The sequence below is a fragment of the Hydra vulgaris genome, chromosome 10 (genome assembly GCF_038396675.1).
Source record: "Hydra vulgaris chromosome 10, alternate assembly HydraT2T_AEP".
NCBI lineage: Eukaryota > Metazoa > Cnidaria > Hydrozoa > Anthoathecata > Hydridae > Hydra > Hydra vulgaris.
This window is the reverse complement of record NC_088929.1, coordinates 22,730,348-22,751,864: the sequence shown is the minus strand read 5'-3', so window position 1 is coordinate 22,751,864 and position 21,517 is coordinate 22,730,348. Positions and strand designations below refer to the sequence as shown.

Sequence of the window (21,517 nt, the reverse complement as noted above, 5' to 3'; positions counted from 1 at the left end):
TCGATAGTTATCGATAGTGCGATAGTAGAAACGCTGTAACATTTTTCGCAAGTTAAAGTGGAGTTATTGTTTCAACAACTTTTAAGACTATTTATTTCACCTTTATTCTAACTAGTAAGTCATAAGCGTTAGAAAAAAGATAAGAATGTATGTAACCACTAGCCCAGTCAAAAAGTCCTATAGAATTCTATAAGAATTTGAAGCAAAAAAAATTTCGGATTTGAACCCCATTAAATTAAAACACATAAGTTATATTGCAATATTGTTTAAATGTGCAATATTTTAATTAATCTGCTCCATTTAACAGAGAAAATTAAAACAGTCTTATAAATAGCAACTTTAGTAGCTCCAATGTCACAAAGTGGTGATATCAAACTTTGCTGATATCTAAAAATAAATTATTTTTGCGTTTACATTCTTGTCTTATTATTTCGAAACTAGAAATGAAATTAGAAACCATGCAATAGAAAATCGTTTTTTTTTAATTTTATATTTTTTTATAATCTGTAATTTTCTTTCTGAAAACCAATAATTTTTTTAACTTAATGTAGCGTTCTTCAGTCGATCTCAAAAAAAATTCTAATGCAATGTATTATTCTTAGCACAGATGGTTGTGAAAAATCACATCTTTTAAACAATATTTTCAGTTCTGTTTTTGCTACAGATAATGGTATTGCACCTGTCTTAGATCTGCCAACACACTCAAACTCTTTAAACAATGTAATGTTTCCATACAGCTCTGTAGTTTCATCCCTATAAAACCTTCCATCAAACTCCTCCAAGTCACCTGATGGATATCCAGCAATACTTCTAAGATCAATCGCAAACGCCATTGCTATTCCTTTTTCCATACTTTTTGAATTGTCATTGTCGAAAAATGCCATACCTCTAATCTAGAAAACCGCTATAGTGTGCCCCATCTATATGAAAGGAAACCCACCATTAACCATAAACTATAAACCTATTTCAATGACGTGCATTGTTTGTAAGGTTATGGAGTCAATAATTGCAGAATACATTACAAACTATTTACTAATCAATAACCTTATTACTGCTCATCAATTTGGCTTTTTAAAGCGTAGGTCCATTGTACACAGATGTTGACAACCTTAAATGAGTGCACCACTGCTGCTAATAACAAAAAGATAGTTGATGTTGTATATATAGACTTTGAGAAAAAGCCTTTGAGCAAATCGTTCTCAATATGTTTGCGTTGGTTACTCGTATTCAAAAAAATTCTTGTAAAGAGTGGAATACTTCAAGGAACTTTTATGGGACCCATCTTATTTTTAGTTATTATAAATGATGTAACTTTATAAAGTAATGCTGCAATCACCATCAATACATATATGTATTGATGGTGATTGCAGCATTAGTTGTTTGCTGATGACAGCAAGTTATATCAAGCAAGCAATGATGGAAACAACATACAACTCATCAATACCTTAAAAAAATTTTCAGAATGGTCAAAGGTTTGGCAACTTAATACAGCGACCAAAAAACGTTTTCATCTACGCTATGGAAACAGTTCTTTACCATTAAATTCATACTCAATGAACATTGGTACACCTAATGAATCTATTAATTCAATTCAAGATATCGGTATAGTCGTATCTTCGGATATGTGAAATTTCCTAATCACTGTTATTTCATTGCAAGCAAGGCACATTTTCGATCCTGCTTACTTTTAAAATCCTTATAAAGATTATTCTTCAAGACTCAATACCTTCAATCTAGAATCCTTTGAATGCCGCAGAATAAAATTTGATCTTGTAATGACCTATAAAATTATACACTATCTTGTCCATCTACCTTTTTCTGAGTTTTTTACATTTGCTCCTTCTTACTATCTTACAAGATGTCATGCACAAAAACTTTATTCACGTATTAAATGTAAAATGATACACGAAGATTTTTCTACTGTGAAAGAGTTATCAAGATATGGAACTCTCTACCTGATTATATTGTATACTCGTCCACTTTGTCTAAGTGCAAATTAAATTTAAAAAAGTACAATGTTCATCACCATTGCACACTATTTTAACTCGTTTTTTTTTATCGGTGTTACATAAGAGTAATTTTGATATAACCTGTCACACCTTTTTGTATTTCTTATCTTTAAATGCAAATAAATCAGAAAATAAATAGATAAAATAAAATTATAAGTAAATTTTAGCTTTGATACAACTTTTTACATTTATATAATTATGTCGATGTACTTTACTAAGATTAACAGTTAAACGTGTTTTTTTTTTTTTTACAAATAACAAAATGTCAATTCGATGTTTAAAAAATTTAAAACATCGAATTTTTTTAACATCTGACATCAATGATATTTATTAATTGTACTATAAGATTATATCAAATAGTTTCAAATGCCAAGAATTAAACGCTTGTATGTAAGAATGAAAGGCTTGTATGTATGTAAGAATTAAAAGCTTGTATTAAATAATTTCAAATGCCAAGAATTAAACGACAATTACAAACAAGTTAATAAATTAATAAAAAGTAAAGTAAAAGAAAAACGTATTGCTTAAGAATGAAAACTTGCTAAAGTATCCAAACAAAATTCAAAGTTATTTTATGGTTATGTGAATGCAAATAACAAAATAAAATCAAAAATAAATACAATAGCTGATACAAATGGTATTCAATTAACAAAGGGTTACGATATAGGTAATGCTATATCGTAACCCTTTGTTAATTGAATACCATTAAACAAATAATTTCATTCAGTATTCGTAAAAGAAGATTGTACAAATATACTAAATCTAGGAAGGAAATCAAATCAAATTATGGAGTGGAATATGGAAGAAGAAATTACGAGAAAAGTTATTGAGAAAAAATTGAAACAACTAAATGTGCATAAAGCTATTGGGGTTGATAGTGTCAATCCGTATATATTGAATAAATGTTATAGAAGCTTAGGTTTGCCACTAGAAATAACATTCAAAAAATCTATGTATAAAAATAAAGTACCAATTATATGGAAATTAGCCTATATAACACCGCTATACAAAAAAGGTGATAAAACTGATACAACAAGTTATAGACCGATATCGTTGACCTTAATTCAATGTAAAATAGATCTAATGTAATGTAATCTAGAATCAATTATTTGTGATAAACTAATGAAACATCTTCAATCGAACAAGATTTTAAACAAAAATCAGCATAGCTTTAGAACAAATAAAAGTTGTACAAATCTTTTTGAAACCATGGATATAATTACAGATGCATACGAAAAAAGGGTATTCAATTGATATTTTATACACTGACTTTGCAAAAGCCCATGGTATAGAAGGAAAATTATTAAAATGGATACAAGACTTTCTAACTAATCGACTACAACGAGTGTTAATGGGTGAACATGTATATAGTTGGATGGGTGTAGATAGTGGTGTACCACAAGGATCAGTCTTGGGACTCTTGTTATTTCTTTTATTCATTAATGATTTACCTGACAACATTGTAAATGCTATTAAACTATATGCTGACAATAGCAAAATAATTAACATCATTAAGAACCCAGAAGATACAAAAAAACTTCAAAATGATATCAATAAAATTGTGACATGGTCTTCCGTGTGGCTTACAAAATTCAACTATAATAAATGTAAAATGGCAACCCCAAAGATATATATACAATGCATGATAAAGATACAGATTATCACCATGGTTTAGAAGAGTCAAATATAGAACGTGACTTTGGTATTATGATATGTTCCAATTTAAAATGGGCTTTATAAGTAGAAATGGTAGTAGGTAAGCAGTAGTAGGTAATGGTAGTAGGTAATGGTAATAGGTAGTAGGTAATGGTAGTAGGTAAAGCAGACTCAGCACTTGGAATTATGAGATGAACTTTTAAGTATTTCGACGTAGATATAGTCAAAAGACTTTATACATCATTTGTTTGTCCACATTTGGAATTTGCGATACAAGTATGGCCTCCTTACCTCAAGCAGGACATGGAAAATTAGAAAAAATTCAACGACGCGCAACAAAGTTAGTATCGTATGAAAAGAGACTAGAAATATTACAACTAATAAGTTTGGAAGAACGACGTTTACGTGGAGATATAATACAACAGTACATAATTCTAAATAGGCATGATATAGTTAAGTGGATTAATCATAATAACTCGGTTATTGTAAATAACAAAAACAATTACGATGTGCGCGGTCACAGTTTCAAACTCAACAAAATCTATTGTAAAAGCAAAATACGTTTTAATTTTTATACAAATCGTATAGTGGAGGCTTGGAATGGTTTATCTCAATTGGTTATTGAAGCTGACTCAACCGATTAATTCAAGAATAGACTAGATGCAACAAACTATTGCAACGAATTTATCTTAAGATAAAACTTTTAATAAAAATAAATTAAAATAAATTATACGCTTGAATTAAGTAACAGTATAGCTGTCACAACACAATCTCTTCTGTTATTGTGTTCCGCAATTGGTACAACAATTGTAACAGCTAAACTTTATTATTATTATATAAGAATGAAACGCTTGCAATTTTGTTGTATTGCCATTATCAATGAAGTTAATTTGAGTTTCTTGAAAATACGTATATTTACGAATAAAAAAATCAGAAATGTGAATAAACACTGGAAAAAATCCCCTAAAATAACATGTTTTTAACATTTTTGATTTTTTTTTCAGTCTTATTTTTTTTTTTTGCTTGGCTACGCTAGTGTACAAACGGTTTGTGATTCCGCACTCTGGTCACAAAAAGTCCGCATAGTATTTGAATTTGTAAAGATCAGCAAAACGAATACAAACTTTAAATGTTTACATTTTTTTAAGTCTTAAAATATATTATAATAAAAAAAACTTCTTTTTATGAATAAAACTCTTTTTTGTATAATACTCAATAATGTTTAAGAAATTATAGATATCATTTTTACAACGAATGCAATTGCAGTGTAGTCACAACTGAGTCTCAGTTGATTTTTACTCTGTATAAACAAATATATTTAGATGTGTAAAATTGCGTTATATTGATTGGCTTAAAAATTAAAAAATAATTTTAGATATAAACAAGCAAGGATATAGCTTTTAAATCTGTTTCCGATGTATGAAATAATTACCATAAATCTGTGTTTCCTAAATTTATTCAGCAGTTATTTATTACTGTAGAATAAATAACTGTGTGTAGTAAATAGTCTTATTGCAACTGCAAATATATATAACAAAAAAAAATTAAAAGGAAAGAAGCATAGTAAAATACAATATCGCAACTTTTTGAATTAAGCTTTACTCAGCAATTATATAGTTATTTAAATATTAGACTCACATAAGCATAACCTTAATCATCCTATTTCAATTTCTTAGATTCTTATGAATTATAAGAATCTAAGAAATTGAAATGGAAAGATTAAGGTTAGGTTTATAATCAGGCATGATACAGGCTACATGATACATGAAATATATTTCACTTTCTTAGACTCTCATAACACAAAAATATTTAGAAACTCTAAAAAAATTATGTTAAAAAGTTCAAATATTTTATAATTAAATTTTTTCTATTATAGTATAAAATTCAGTTATAAAATATTTGAATATTTTACCATAATTATTTTAACATAATCTACCAGAGTCTAAGAAATATATTAAATATATTAAATATGCTTATGCCTGGAAAAAGATTAAAAGGGTAATTGTGTGTGTGTGTTTGTGTGTGTGTATGTGTGTGTGTGTGTGTGTGTGTGTGTGTGTGTGTGTGTGTGTGTGTGTGTGTGTGTGTGTGTGTGTGTATGTGGGTGTGTGTGTGTGTATGTGGGTGTGTGTGTATGTGTGAAATGATTTTAGTACATTTTTATTAAAAATATTTCAAATTAATATAATTAATACACATTTTCTATCAGTATCTCAAGTTAATGAATGTATATCAACCCTCACAGATGACTAATTTTGGTTTATATTGTGTGTGTGTTTTTTTTAGTTTAAAACTTTATTATTAAACTTTAATTCTTATATTTTAGTTTTTATTACTTTAAGTCTTAAACAGTTATAATGTAATACATTTATTGAAAAGCTATTTTATTCAGATAAGTATTACTTGACCAACAATAATTAATAACCACAAACATTAAAGTTTTGCTTACTAATCTGCATGAAAAGTCATTTCTGATCTATAAATTATTAAAAACCTTTAAGAAAAGTGTCAATGATAACTTGGAGGTGGATGCCATTTGCATGTATGCATGGATAAAAATCTTAATGGTGATGAATTTTTATATATACATTTTTATTAAGTAGTTTATTGCAATTTGATTTTTTTTAAGATTTTATTTTATTATTGTTCTAATTTTAGTTAAAAGAAACAAGAGAATAACCACATGAAAGCATGGGTTCAGGTATGTTTTTTTTATATTTCAAAATGATAAAACAATATTCATATTCATTAAAAATCCGAAAATTTATGTATTAGTTGTTCAAATCATAATTACCTTTTTTTAAGGACCAAAAAAAGCATGCTTATTTAGTAACTATATAATAATAATTATTTCAAGTAAAGTATAACCCATTTAAAGTTGCCAATTTTGTCCATTCTTTAAAATAATTTTAAATTTCTTGTCTGAAGAATTTTTTGTAATTTAAGACAATCAATGAGCTAGTTTTATTGTTTTCATAAGAAGTGAATTCAAAAATCTTGGCTAATGCGTCAACCGAAATAAGCGGAATGAACTGGAACAACCGAAATAGTGCAAAGAAGCTATGACAGTAGAGATAGAAGCATATGACAGTAGGGATAGAACTTTCCAGTTTTATTCTTGTAAATAATATTTGTGTTTTGATGCTAGATATAGTTGTAATGAAATATTAACTTGTGTCTGTTCATTCATTCTGGTTGTTTTCCTTTTTTTAGCTTGCATTAAGCAAATTTGTTGTTTGTTGACATATCCAGTAATTTTCTCTATTGTTTCAGAAGGTTTGATCTGTAAATATTAAATTATACCTTTCATATCTTGCCAGACTATTTTTTCATGTCCTGGGAGTTGCTCATCTTTAATACCAATAATACTTAAAAATTTTTTATATCGAATTTTTTGCAATGTTTTCTTTCATTTCATTTTTTAATTTTCATTTCAGCTTTTTAAAACATTTAATTTTTCAGCAGATTTGTTTTTAAATTAAATTAAAAACACTTGTCTTTTAAATTAAATTAAAAACACTTGTTTACTGCAGTAAACAGTTTTTTTGAATATTTGAATTTCTTCGATTAAGTTTTGACTAATTATCTGTTTTTCAATTCTTTTATTTTGTTTGATTCCATTCTTGCAATGTTCATCTTCAATAGACATTTGTTTGAGACTACTTTATAGTCTCAAATAAATTAAAAGTAAGTTATTTAAACAGTAAATTAACACCCCTTGATGGGATGATGCTGTTCTTATGATATACTTCCAGGTCAACTAAAGAGTTCATGAGTTTACTCATAACAGTCTGTGCAAAAGAGTTGTAGATTGCAATAAAAAAGTAAGAAATTTTTTATCTACTAAAAATGCAACAGTCACTACATGAATATTTATATACATGGCTAAAATTTTCAGCCCTGGAGCTTAGGATTATTTCTACTTGTAAAATGCATTAATAGGCATAAGTCTACTTGAAGGTAAACTTTTGGCTCTATCTAATAGCTTTATATAATATAAATTGTTTTTATTTCTTCCAACTCTCTATGTGAATCTATTTACTTTTCTCTTAATAAATCTTACCTTAAACCAGTATTTCAAATTAACTTTATAAAGTTATTAAAAGGACATTTTCCCAGGATGGAATTGGATGTGAGACGTTATCAGTTCAAACATATTTTAAAAGTAATCAAAATTAGTTGCACATGTATATTATATATATAAAAACAATGAGCTTCTTATAATATAATAATTAAATGTGTATATTATATTTAAGCCCATGATTTTTTTTATATTTTATATACTTTATATTTTAATAAATAGATTTTTATTATCTGTTTTTATATTATGCTATTATTTTTTTAAATTTTACTAAAATAATGTGGGTAATTCCATGTCAAATGACCCAGAAGTTTTTAAAAATGTCACCCTATATCTCAGATTTTGCTGATTTTTACACAGTTAAGAGTACTTAGTAAAAAAAGAATTCCTTGAAAGTTTTAGCCTCTGACTCCAAGAAGATCCTGAAATATGACCATTTTACTTTTAACAGATGTTTGCAGGCCCCTCCTGTCTCTTCAGAATTGCAATGTTTATTAAGAGGTTTCAAATCACATAACTTTAAAAATGTTTAATCTTTTTACATTAAAATTTGTACCTAGCGATTTTTTATATACCTGATTTTGATGCTCAAGAAACTCATGTGGCTTTGATAATATCATGAAAAAATCTGCATGTTAAAATTGTTTTTAAGATATTAAGGGAAGGTGGGGGGGGGGGGACTTGGCAAGTGCGTCACGTTTTTGTAGTGGAATTTTGTGATAGATTTTTCACTACTTTCCAGACAAAATGGAGCTCTGAAAATTCCAGCATTTGTGTAGTCCTGATGTAAGTGTCTTAAAATGGTTTTCAGGCTGAACATTTTTTATTCAATGATCTTTCTTAAAATGTTTTAAGAAAGTACATAGTCTGTAGGATTTTTGATTTTCAGGCGTATGAATTAAAAACATTCATCCATCTAAAATAATGATTTTAACAGAATTTTACACTGTTCAATTTAAAACTTTTTGGATTGAAAAGAAAACAGACAATACAACATTGATCTTTCAAAGAACAACAATTGAAAAATACAAACTGATGTTATCGGAGACAATAAACAAATTAACAGTTCATTCCTATTTTGCAAAATGTCAAGCAAGATACCTTAGGCAACAAAAAAAAAAGTTGGTAAAAGGCATGTATTGTCCTAAGTGATTTTGCAGAAAACTACACATTTGTGATTCAAGATAAAATCCAAAGTTAGCATTGATGCCAAAGTCAATGCAAGTTACACCCTGTTGCTCTCTATTTATTAAATGAAAATGACCAACTTAAAGAAACGTCATTTTGCTTCATGTCACTAGATAATGAGCTTGTCATTGGTTTTGTGTATGAAGTTCAGACACAAATAATTATTTAAAAGAAAATCATCCTAATTCTTTTTTTTTTAAATGGTTGCACAGTGTAAAAACCACAAAAAATCTTCCATAAAGATGATTTTGACATTGATGCAGAGAAGACATTTTTCAAGTCTCAAATCATGATAAGTTACTATGTGATGGTATTGGTGGCACTGTAAAACGATTAAGTCTACAAAAACAATTAAATGACCAGATATTGAATTGCAGGGATTATTTTTTTCAAGATTAATAAAATAAAGACTGATAGAATTGCGTACCACTCGTGCACTGATAAAACATTTTCAGCTAAGTAGAACAGTTTATGGAACTAGGAGCTATCATCAATTTAACCCAGATTCTATATATACTGTTAGCTTTAAACAAACAAGTGAAGAATTTTATATAACAGGCATGTTTTCTTTTTCTGGTATTCAAAGTATTCAACCTAATCAACTAATTGACATCAATACATTGAAGTTTGGCGAATTTATTCTGTGTAAATATAGTATGTTTCAGTGGATTGGTATGATAAATGAAATTGACAATATTGAACAATATGCTATGGTAACATGTATGCACTTGCATGGTCCTTTTAGCAAACTTTTCTGGCCATCTGGAGCAGATGAGTGTTGGGTTTCCATTACCAACATAATTTGTATCATTGATGCACCTGTAGTAACAACTGGACATATGTATAATTTGACAGTTGATGTGTCTAAGCAAATCTTAACACAATTTTGACACTTTATATTTTTGTATTTTACTTTGTAAATAATTAAATAAAACGGAACAAGCACAAACTAAAAAATCTTTTGAAGACAATATTTTCAAAGTTATCTTCACATTATTGAAAATTCAAAAAATAAAAAATTATTTTTTTAAAAAAATAAGTAGGGAATGACCCCAGTACCCCAGGCCACGGAGCCTCTGGTTGTCTGCCCTGGAAACAAAATATAACACCGTTCATCAGGACTACACAAATGTTGAAAGTTTCAGAGCTCCAGTTTGTCTTGAAAGTATTGAAAAATCTATCACAAGATTCCACTACAAAAAAGAAGTACACTTGCCCCAGTCCCCCCTTCCTTTCTTAATGTCTTGGTGCCCTGAAAATAATTTTAACATACGCATTTATTGGCACTACAGAAATGCAAAAAATTTCATAGCTCCAGCTAGTTTGAAAGGTAGAGAAAATTAATTGCAATATTCCGCTACAAAAAAGTAGAGACGGTTCCCCATTATCTATATATGGAAATCCATATACTTGCAAATCAAAATCTTCAAATTTTTTAAAAGATCAATGAATATAGAATAATTTTTTACACTTCTGATCATTTCAATGGATTTGTCACTCCTAAAAATAGCCAGTTACAAATTTTTAAGTTAAAAAATAAAATATTTTCAAAGCTATGTGACTTGAAACCTCAAAATAAATGTTGCGTTTCTGAGAGGACAAGAGGGACTAACATATATAACCTATGTGTTAATATTTTTCAAGAACAGGCATTAAATAATCTTAGTATTCACAGCTTAAATAAGTGTAATCACAAAATTTCAGGATTTAAAGTATATCCTGTAAGTAAGTTAGGAATATATTTTTTGTGGACAAAAATTTAAGTTTTAAAGTCAGCGTTCTTTCAATAGTAAAGAGCTAGCTTTAAATAGTGTTACACTGTTTTTAGCTTAAATTTGTAAGCCAGATTTAGAAGACATAGCCAAAGTGCACACCTTACTCATCATAATATTTATTTATATCCTTATTTATATCCTATAATAAATAATAATATTATTTACATTATAAAAATATTTTAATTATAAATAATAAAATATTACAATTTATAAATCAAAAAATATAATTTTTTGATAATACAGCCACCATGGATGCAGAGTCTCAAAAGGACTCGGGCTTTATATCTCCTCTTTTTTCAGGTCTGTATGGACACTACAGCTCTAAAGCTCTAAACATGTTTGTTGACTTATGATCTGCCATAAGAAAAAACTCATGAGATTTAAAGACTTGGAACATATTGTTTTTAGGCCCGGAGTCCTTGCTGCCATTATACCTAAGGACTCCGGGTTCAAAAAATGATTGTTCCTCATATCTAAAAGTATATATTTTTTTTTCCTATGATAAGTCCATAAACTTTTTTATATTTTTTGAGCTTCTGGTTACTAAAAACTAGAAAGAAGTAATCTTTTTGTGACTTTTAAATCTGGAGTCCTTTTTGGGACTCGGCATCCCTTACAGCCACTATTCAAAACTTTTAGAACTTTTATTATTTTTATTTTAATGTTTTGGTTTTTGCATTGTGAAAATAGTAAATTTTTTTTCTATAATTTCGCAAAGTTAAATTACCTGTAATAACTTCAAAATTTTCCATTAATTGTCTGTAAAAAACAGTCAAAGTTGAGTGACCTAATATTTTAAATTTTTTTTTAATAAAAAACAGTCATTTTTGCATGCTGAACATGAAATCCATTATTAACTTTTACAATAAAAACACAATTTAAAAAACAGGAGGCACATTTTCAAAAAAAAAACCCATACAACTGCATTGACAAATCCAAATGTCTAATGATTAACCTTTTCCTGTCAAATAACATTGCTTATTAGGCCATCACTAAATCAGACAACATAGAATTTAAAAGAAAAGTATGTTTTGTCAGTGAAACACCTAAATTTTTGGTATGCAAACCATTTGAAATATTTTAATACAATTAGGTATAGGTATGATGTGGAAACCATCAAAGAAAGTTTTTTTTTTTTAGCATCTTTGCTTCCAACAAGGCTGCAAGTAACTACTATTAGAGTTGGAAGTTACTGGAAGAGAAAAGATGAAGTTTATAGATAACGATTGACAGACGACTTAAAAGATTGCAAGTTATATGAATCAGGAAAGCAAGATGAAGGAAGCAAATTCCAAAGAGCTGATGTTCAAGGAAAAAAACTTGACAATTAAGTGTTTTTGGAGCATTTAGGAACAGTCACAGAAAAAGGATGAGACTTAATTAAATGACAAGTAAAACAAGAATGAATTTTAGTAGATGACACAAGAGACGCTAGCTCTTTAGAACAGTGGCCATTATAGTATATGTAGAAAAGAGAAAGAGAAGCAACATTACAACGATGTGATAATGGTTGGAGGTTGGCTGCAAGAGCAGGTTCATCTATGTTTACAATGCGTTTTTGCACCTTGTCTAATAGAGAAAGGGCATCATTGGAAGATTGCCCCATATAGAGTAACAGTATTCCATACAAAGGATGGATTTGAGATTTATAGAAATAAAGAATAGAATCCAGAGTAAGAAAGTGTCAAGCATAATAAAGAGATGCAACCTTAGCGGATGCTAATTTTGCAATAGATTTGATATATGGTTTCCAAGAAAGATTGGAAGTAAGAATTAATCAAAGAAGATGAAGGGTAGATGACTTGTCAAGTACATCACCTTTCGTAAATATAGGAAGATTGTTGAGTACTCACCATTCATAAATATAGGAAGTATGGAAATCAAAAGAAAAAAAACTTTATACCTTTCATTAAATGGGAAATAATTAAACAATTCAAACCCTACAACCCAGCATCAAAGTTTGCAATCTCTGTTTGAATGAGAAGTATCAAATTTGTTATACAAAAAAGAAAACCTGCTTAAATACTTAGAGAAATAATTTCAAAGTGTAGGCACAAAAACAAATTTTTTCCTTTCCTCATTTGATACTGGAGAAGTTATCTAATTTAGTTTAAAACATAGTTTTAAACTAAACTTAATAACTTCTCCATTATTTAGTTTAGTTTAAAACTATGTTTTTAACTAAGTAAGTTCTTTAGTTTAGTTTAAAACATTTTTATAAGTTTTTAAAAATTGTTTAATTAATAATTTTAGATGTTATTAAATAATTGATTTTTTTAGTTACTATAATTGATATTAAATACTTTATTTAAATAAATTTGTTCAATCAATTAATGATTTCTTAATTTTAATTGTAGTTTTAGCTTGTGGGAAAAATTCTCAGGTTTCTGTTGAATCTCATAAAACATCCAATGCTATGATTAAAAGAAGGTAATTTTTGCTTTTTAAAAAAGCTAATCTCATGTTGCATATTTTGCCTAGGTATAAGCACCAGGTCTGTAATAGATATTTACCTTACATATCCATTATAGTATTTTATTGCAAAGAATTCCATTATTTTCATTCAATTACTATTCTAAACAAAATTGTCATTTAAAGAAGTTTTGAATAATAATAGATGTTAGTTTAATGGAAAAAAAAAACATAAACTGCGTTAATATGTTTCAATGATATATCTGATAATATAACAGGTAATAAATATATAGAAGAAGAGCGTACATGACATTGATATATTTAGAGATTCTTAGTTTCATGAAATTGAAGTTTTTAGTTTCATAAAAATTAAAAAATGATTAATAAAGTTTAAGATCTTAAAGCTTTGTTTATGATTACTTTATTTAATAATTTTAGAACTTTTCATGATTATTTAACTTAGCAGCAGTTATTTAAGTATGCATTAATTATTCAAGTATGCATTTATTATGCAAGTAGCTTGTTCAAAAAAATAGTCATTGTGTAAAGTGTTTTTTGAATCAATTGTAACATGTATAATCAAATATAATTTAATGAAAAGACTCCAACCTTTCTCTATATATGGATTTGTCAGTTAAGTTCTGATTTTAAAAGAAGAAAAAAAAGGCTTTTAAGATTAAAAGCTGACAAAAGTATAAATTTTATCAATTTATATTTGTATAGTTCATACAAAACTAAAACATCAAACCTAATAAATATTTAGGAGGATTTTGTTTTTTCTCTCAATATTCAAAACAAAAAAACTCGTATACAAAATACATATGAATAACAAAAATATAAGTTCATATAAAAAAAGATAATTTACATATGCTTTACTACATTGCACTTCTAAATATAACTGTCCCTCCTCTTCTTTAAATGGTACTTTAAAAAAAGTTGTTATTTGGCCCTCCTCTTCTTCAAATGGTACTTTTAAATAATTGTTAGTTTAAATAAACTATTAATTTTGGCATCAGACTTATGATGCCAAAATTAATAGTTTATTTAAACTAACAAGTTGAAAATATGAAAAATCCAACAACGAAATTGATTTTTTAGTTATCAATTATTCTAAAAAACAACAGCGAAGTAATAACTGACATATTATATAAAACAATTAATTATGACTACTTAACTTGTCTTCATATATAGCATTCTTCATTTATAGCATTCATATATAGCATTCTTCATATATAATTTTATTGAAAAAAACTGGTTTTACAACTGATTATACTAAACAACAGACAATTATTCTATATATAAAATATATTCTATATACACTTGTCAGCATGTAGTTTATTTCATCTTTTTTTTTCCTTCATTTTAGAAATGATAAAAATTTGTTACCATATGAAAAACATCTCCACAACCAAAACATTGTTTTAATTGATACTTCCCATTTAAATATAAAAAAATTCATTACAACAGTAATTCAATGGTAATGTTTGTTTTTATATGAAAAAACATCTCCACAACCAAAAACATTGTTTTAGTTGATACTTCTCATATTATTATAATAAAATTCATTACAACAGTGACTAAATGTTAAAATGTATATAGTTCAATTTCTTGTTTAAAAAAATTAAAATCAGGCAACAATAAAAAAAATACTTCCGATGATTTTTTTTGAAAGTTTATAAGCATGTATTTTTTAAAATAAACTAATTAATAAAAGAATTGTTGTAATATTTATATATATATATATATATATATATATATATATATATATATATATATATATATATATATATATATATATATATATATATATATATATATATATATATATATATATTGAAACAGATGCCAAATGATTGCAGATGTAGATAGTTTTATACTAGTTTTATTTTTTGTATAAGTTTTTGTTATTTGATTTTGTATTTCAATAAGCTTATTTAGTTTTAAAAAAATAAGTTATTGTATGTTATTGTATAAAGTTAAATAATGAAATTATATCTTGTAATAATGCTTATAATTCCTTTTAATACAAAATCAGAACTTATATGGCATTATCAGTAATAAATGTTTTTTTTTTAATTAAAAAATGATCTATATAATAGTAAATTGTTTCTCAAAATTGATTTTTTAATGCCTAATAAATTATTTAATGCTTTTTGATATGCTATATATTTTAAAAGTTTGATATGCTATATATTTTTGCTATATTTTTGAAAAGCTTTATATGTTAAAAATTTTAAAAAAGCTATATGTTTTAAAAGTTTGTAAAAGGTAAAATAAAAGAATTTGCAGTATTTGTAAGTATGCATGTATTTATGCAATTAATAGTGTCAATATAAAATATAACGAAAGAAAAAAAAAGAAAAAAAAAGACAACAAGTCAAATAGTTGGTTAGTTTGTTTTTTGTGTTTGTGTCTATATTTAATAAATGCTATTTCTATTTAAAAAATGTATTTCTATTGCATAAATTATGTTATAAATTATTTGGCATAGCATAAATTTTTAAATAAAATATTGACCATTAAATAAGGGTGTTCATGGGAATGTCAATGTGCTTTTTTAGGTTATTTTTCAAAAATTTTTAAAATAAAATTTTAAAGCTAAAATATGAAAATTGGTCTTCAGTCACACAACTTTATTGTATATCAAGGTCTGTTATTATAAAAGGCCATCTACGTTAGGGTGGCCTTTAAAACAATATTTTTGAAAAAAATCTGCTTCCACCCCCTAAATGTGTTCTATATAATACAAAAAAAATAGGTTTAAAACTTTTTGAAAAATAATTTAAGGAGTTGCTCAAGATCCATAAACATCGGACGGGTCCCTAATATTATTAAAAAATCTACATTTTACTAAAAACTATACATTTTATTGCATAAAAAAGTTTTTTGCTAAAAATTTTGCTTCTTTTGAGTACCAGGTTGACATACTTTTGAAGATTTTTTAAAATAATATTAGGGACCTGCTCAATGTTTAATAGTCTTGACCCCTTAAAAAAAAATTTTTAATTTTAAAAACCTAGTGTTTTTGTATTATATAGAACACATTTAGGGGGTGGGAACAGATTTTTTTCAAAAATTTTGTTATAAAGGCCCTAATCTATGTTATAAGTTATATGCATTAAATTATTGATATTATAAGTTATTTTTTACTTTAAAATATATAGCATAAATTATATGGAATAAATTGTTTTAAATGATTATAGGACAACAATCAGTCCTTTAAATGAGATGAAAGATAACTGTTATACTGAAAATCATGAATTGAAGTTATCAAATGAAGATCATTTTGATTCAAATGCAGTTAAACCATTAAGTCGTGTTAGTTGTTCTCATGGAGATTTACAAATGAAGTCTAGTGTAGGAACAGCAAACCTTTTATGTGATAGTAAAATCCCATTGACTCGTAAAGAAGTGCAAGAATCAAAACGAAGTTATTCAAAAGAGAATCTCAAAGTCAGCAAAAGAAAGAAAAGAATACCAACCCGAGAAAATGCAATACATGTTTTAGAGGTTTTAATCTAACTTTTAATTCATCAATTTTTTGTTTCAATTTTGCTTTATTATTCTATTTTTTGTTGTTATGAAGGCTGACCAAGTAAACTGTTATCAATTAATGGAAGAAATAGGAAGGGTGAGTTGATGAAATATTATAGTTATTCGGATATTACATATCGCAAATATCAAATGTATAAGTATTGCAAATTTTATATTATCTAACCTTTATAAACCTTTTGTAAAATTTAATATGTTATTTTAAACTATTATAGTTTTTTTTTTGTGAATGCTTATGAAACATACTTATTTGCAAAATGCTGCCGCAAAAACAAATTATCTGCAACTTTAAAGCTATTTAAGCTAACATTGTATTGTATTTTTGTTTATAATATTGTTGTTCTTATGGTTGTTTGTAATGTCCCATGATCACATAAAGTATGAAACTCTAAGTCATGTTTCAAATTTAATTGTAATTATTTAATTAGTGTTCTAATATTTGATTGCTCTACTTTTGTATTGAGCACTGTTTACTAAAAAAAACTACATTATTTTTATATTTTCACCAAAATTTTTGAAGCAATCAATTTTTAGATATTTTTCAGATGTTCAGACCTATTACTAGAGTTCTAAGAATCGTAGTTGATTACTAGAGTATATATATATATATATATATATATATATATATATATATATATATATATATATATATATATATATATATATATATATATATATATATATATATATATATATATATATATATATATATATATATATATATATATATATATATTCATCATACTGAAGAAGCCTGCTGCCAAGATTTTCAGTACATACATTGACTATGTTATAGCCTGCTGCTGTAAATGAGTGCCGGTATATTGACTGAGGGTTTGGACTGGGGCAACAATCTTTTCTCTCATTATTCTTAGTCTTTTTCTTCTTTTTCTGAAAAAGTTGTATGCTGTAAAGATAAGCAAAATGAGTAACCATTTGCTGATTTATATATGCTATAGATAAACATGGATTTTAAATAAATACATTTATTTCTACCCCTACATCCCTTAAGGTTTAAGTTTTAAATATTAACATAAGCTAATTAAATTGTTTTTGAAGTTGGAACATTTTTAAAGAATTGTGGCACCAATCTTTAGCATTATAAGCTAGAATATATATAATATATAAAATTAATATCTAATTGAATATATAAAAACTTACAAAAAATGAATTTTTGTGTATTCTATGCAAAATTGTTATATGCACAAAAGCACGGTTGCAGCAAATTGTTTTTTTCTTTATGTTTTATGTTTTTCTGACTTTTAAATTTAGATTAAGTAGATATTTTGATTTCAAAATTTTGAGCTTTTGTCTAAAAATGAAAAAGTTTAAAGATATACCAAAAAAATAAATTTCAGAAATATCTACTTTATTAAAGTATTCAAAAAAAGATACAAACAAACAATACATACAAACCTACAAGCTCACATAATTTGACTTTATTAAAACAGTCCATTCTAACATGATAACAGTTACTAGATGACATTGTTTTTTTTCAAAAACAAACTTGGGGGAAACTTGTTATAAGCTAAATCTGAACAATGTAATGTAAAACAAAAAAATTAAAAATTAATTAAATAATTAATGAAGACAATCTTCAAATTTTAATGTATGTTCATAAAACACAGTTTTAAGTTATTAAGTAAGAAAATAAGTCATTAAATAATAAAATCATTAAGTCATTTAAATAAGAAAATCTTTTAGTTAGTTAAAAATTTTACACTTTTTTCATTAGGTTGAATTTTTAAAATGCTGCAAAGTATCTACATTTAAATCGTTAAAAATATTTTCGACGTAAAAACTGCTATCACAGTTTAGGAGGGAGAGGGGGTGCAGGTATATGTGATTGTGACAGGAGGGAAAGGATTAAAAATTGACAAATATAGGGTGACATGACAATGTTTAAAACTATAACTTTCATAAAAACGACTTAAATAAAATAATTTTAAAGGTATATTTTGAATAAACTTTCATGTGTCTACATCAATATTCATTAGCTAAAAGGTGATAAAAAGTGGAGAATAAAATTTGATTACTTTTTCATTTTCAGCTGTGGAATTGGCCATATATATAAATATAAATGTAGTTTTCTATTAGTTATATAAGTATATTTGTGTTCTATCTGAACCTCTGGCGCAATGTTTACTCACTCATAAGTTACTTTATGTATGTTTGTGTTCTGTTTAAATCTTTGATACAGTGTGACCTCAATAACTAACTAGTTACTGAGGTCACACTGTAAAGTTCCCATAAACAGTACTTAAAGTACTGTTAATGGGAAGTAACTCCTTTTAACTACTCCAGGTCAGGTCAGGTTCAGAATCATCATGATCATCATGATCACCCTGCTACTGTTATCATGTAATCCAAAATACCTGCTCCATGCCCTGCTTCCTTGTAGAGTGTGCTTTTTTAGGCAAAGGCTAGGAGAAACAAACTCCGACTTAAAAATCCCCTGCCTTGGGGCTCTTGGTTGAGTAAAGGCTTGAGATGGTGTCTCAAAAAAATTACTCATCTTGGGTAGATGTTAACTGCATCCAGCTGCTGTCTTGTAGGAGGCCTTGTAGGCAAAGACTTTAGGGGTAAGCAGAAAAATTCTGCTAACCATATAAAAACCCCTTCTTCATCTATTAGGCTGGCATAAATGTGAACTCGTGTTACATTTTTTTCTGCCTATGGTAATGAATGCTAGATCTTCTAGGCTCTACTCATTAGTTTTTGCTTGTACCTCCTTGATAGTGGCTTTGCAACTTCTTCTGTTATCTCCTAATGAGGGTACAGCTCTAAAACTCAGTTTAATGGTTTTGAGGCTGGCTGGTAGTAAGGTTTCTTGAACTCTGTGGTAAGTCTCAGAGAGGCTGATTCCATCAACAGCTGCAAATTATCAGAGTATTGACAGTGCCATGTTGCACATGAATGGTGTCCCTGTTAATGCTTTTTGTACGCATTGTCAAGGCCACATAAGGAGCCCTTGCTATGGTGTAGGGTTAATTAACAGGACTGAGCCAATTGCATAGCTCATTGCTTAGAAGGCCATGCTCTCTAGTCAAGTTTTTTTTAAACTTAAATCATGGCGAAAGTAACCCAAAATGTTAAAATTAAAAAACCATCCCCACCACCTAACTGTTTTAATATATTTTTTACAAATGTTTGTGGTCTGCAAAGCAACCTTCCATCATTTGTTGATGGAAGATTTGATGGAATTTGATCAACTTGTTTCTCTGCATAGTGGCCTTGTTCATCAAGGTTCATGTTTCGGAGTTATAAAGTTGAGAGAGGGTTATAACCACAAGTGAGTAGCCTCCTCCTCTGTAGTGGCTTTCTCGGCCTTGGAGAGGTGAATTAACAACAAAAAAAAAAGTTGAATTTTACCTCTTGCAAAATTCATACTCATAAATATAGATTTGCATTAACTCACCTATTTATCATAAAATCAGTTTCGAATCCTTTGACCATTCTTTTATGTGATTTCGCTTAGCATCTCTTCACTCATTCACCTTTCTCTTTGCTATTTATCTTTCTCCTTCTTCCCAAACTGCTCTCTTTTAGATGTAATTTCTGATCAAATTGATCATGCCCTTTCTCTTTAACCCTCTAGTCAGGATGCTATGTGTAATTTGTTTGTGGTAATGATGTTACAAAAACTAATTAAGTAGTTCAAGGTTGGTGTCCTGAATGAGAAAAACTTTACAGGGCATTTGAAAATGCTTAAGAGCCAAATTTGGGGCCTTAGTTGGTACTGATGATGTCATGCTATAAATTTTTTTCGAAAATTGAATTTAAAAATAAATATTTATGTCAAATGTTAGGTAACGTCATTCTAAATAAAAGATATCAATAACTTATGAGCAGATTTTCAACAGGTTAGTAGTTATTGGGCTCGAAGGTCTCATTTGAAGATGTCACTAAAATAATAGAAAAGTTGTACGTTTTTTTTTTGCATGTATATATAAGGTTTGTACTCTTTAGACTGTCTCATCAGTAAAAAAAATGTATTTAGCACTTTTTTCTTAATTAGTAAAAAATAATCAGCTGCAATATTTGCTACGTAATACAATGTCATGAAATTTTAAGTAAGAAATTAAGAAATCACTAATCAGATATATCAGCTTCAATTATCCAGTCTTGTTATCCTGCATCACTAAACCTCTTAATAAAAACAGCTAAAAATAAACAAGTTGAAAAAATAAAAATATATAGCTTGATTACAGCGTCAGTTTCTGAGAGACCAAGGTTTTCAGCTTTAGCTTTTAAATGAAGCAGAACTTCAAGCACTGTGCTCAAGTTGGTAGGCATTGAGTCGATAGTGTGTATATCTTCTGGTGTCTTCTTAAATGTAATTAGGTAGGTAGGTCCCATCCAACTTGAGATGCAATCAGAAAAATGACATAGCAAAGTCCAAGTGACACCCAGCTCTGACACTACCAGTAACTTAGTGTAACTTAATTTAATATTGCGTTTAAATGATATAGGTCATCTGGTTCTTCCCGATCATGCTTGACACACAGCAGCAACTTATTTTCAATGGCTTTAAAGAATCTTTCTCTACTTCTTGTAATTCTTTGATTTACACGGTTATTATGTATTTGACCTGAATAAAAATGTCGTTGGTAATGTGTATAGAGGTTCCTACAATGCTTCAAGATTTATGTCATTTTTGTCCCAAACGAAATCACGAATCTTGAGGGTTGGAGAACAGAAGGGCAGAAACTTTTTTTAAATTTTGATATTACATTGCATTTTATTAAAGTGTTGTCTTTAAAGAATTTACTTCATCATATAAAATTTATTGAAATATTTAATCAATTTCTTTGACCCAGTTTTTCATTTTGTATTTAACCCAA

General features: G+C 27.5%; 1 protein-coding gene across 1 annotated transcript in view; it reads left to right on the top strand.

Annotated features, from left to right (window-relative positions):
• Window positions 1-6,041: 6,041 nt before the first annotated feature.
• Window positions 6,042-21,517, top strand: part of LOC100215402 (calcium/calmodulin-dependent protein kinase kinase 2) — a 40,871-nt gene continuing 25,395 nt past the window's right edge. Inside the window, exons 1-5 of the mRNA XM_065807536.1 lie at window positions 6,042-6,232; window positions 6,324-6,366; window positions 13,067-13,139; window positions 16,325-16,631; window positions 16,708-16,752. Of these exons, the coding sequence (XP_065663608.1) occupies window positions 6,357-6,366; window positions 13,067-13,139; window positions 16,325-16,631; window positions 16,708-16,752 (435 nt within the window). The 5' untranslated portion in view covers window positions 6,042-6,232; window positions 6,324-6,356. The remainder of the gene's footprint in view (window positions 6,233-6,323; window positions 6,367-13,066; window positions 13,140-16,324; window positions 16,632-16,707; window positions 16,753-21,517) is intronic.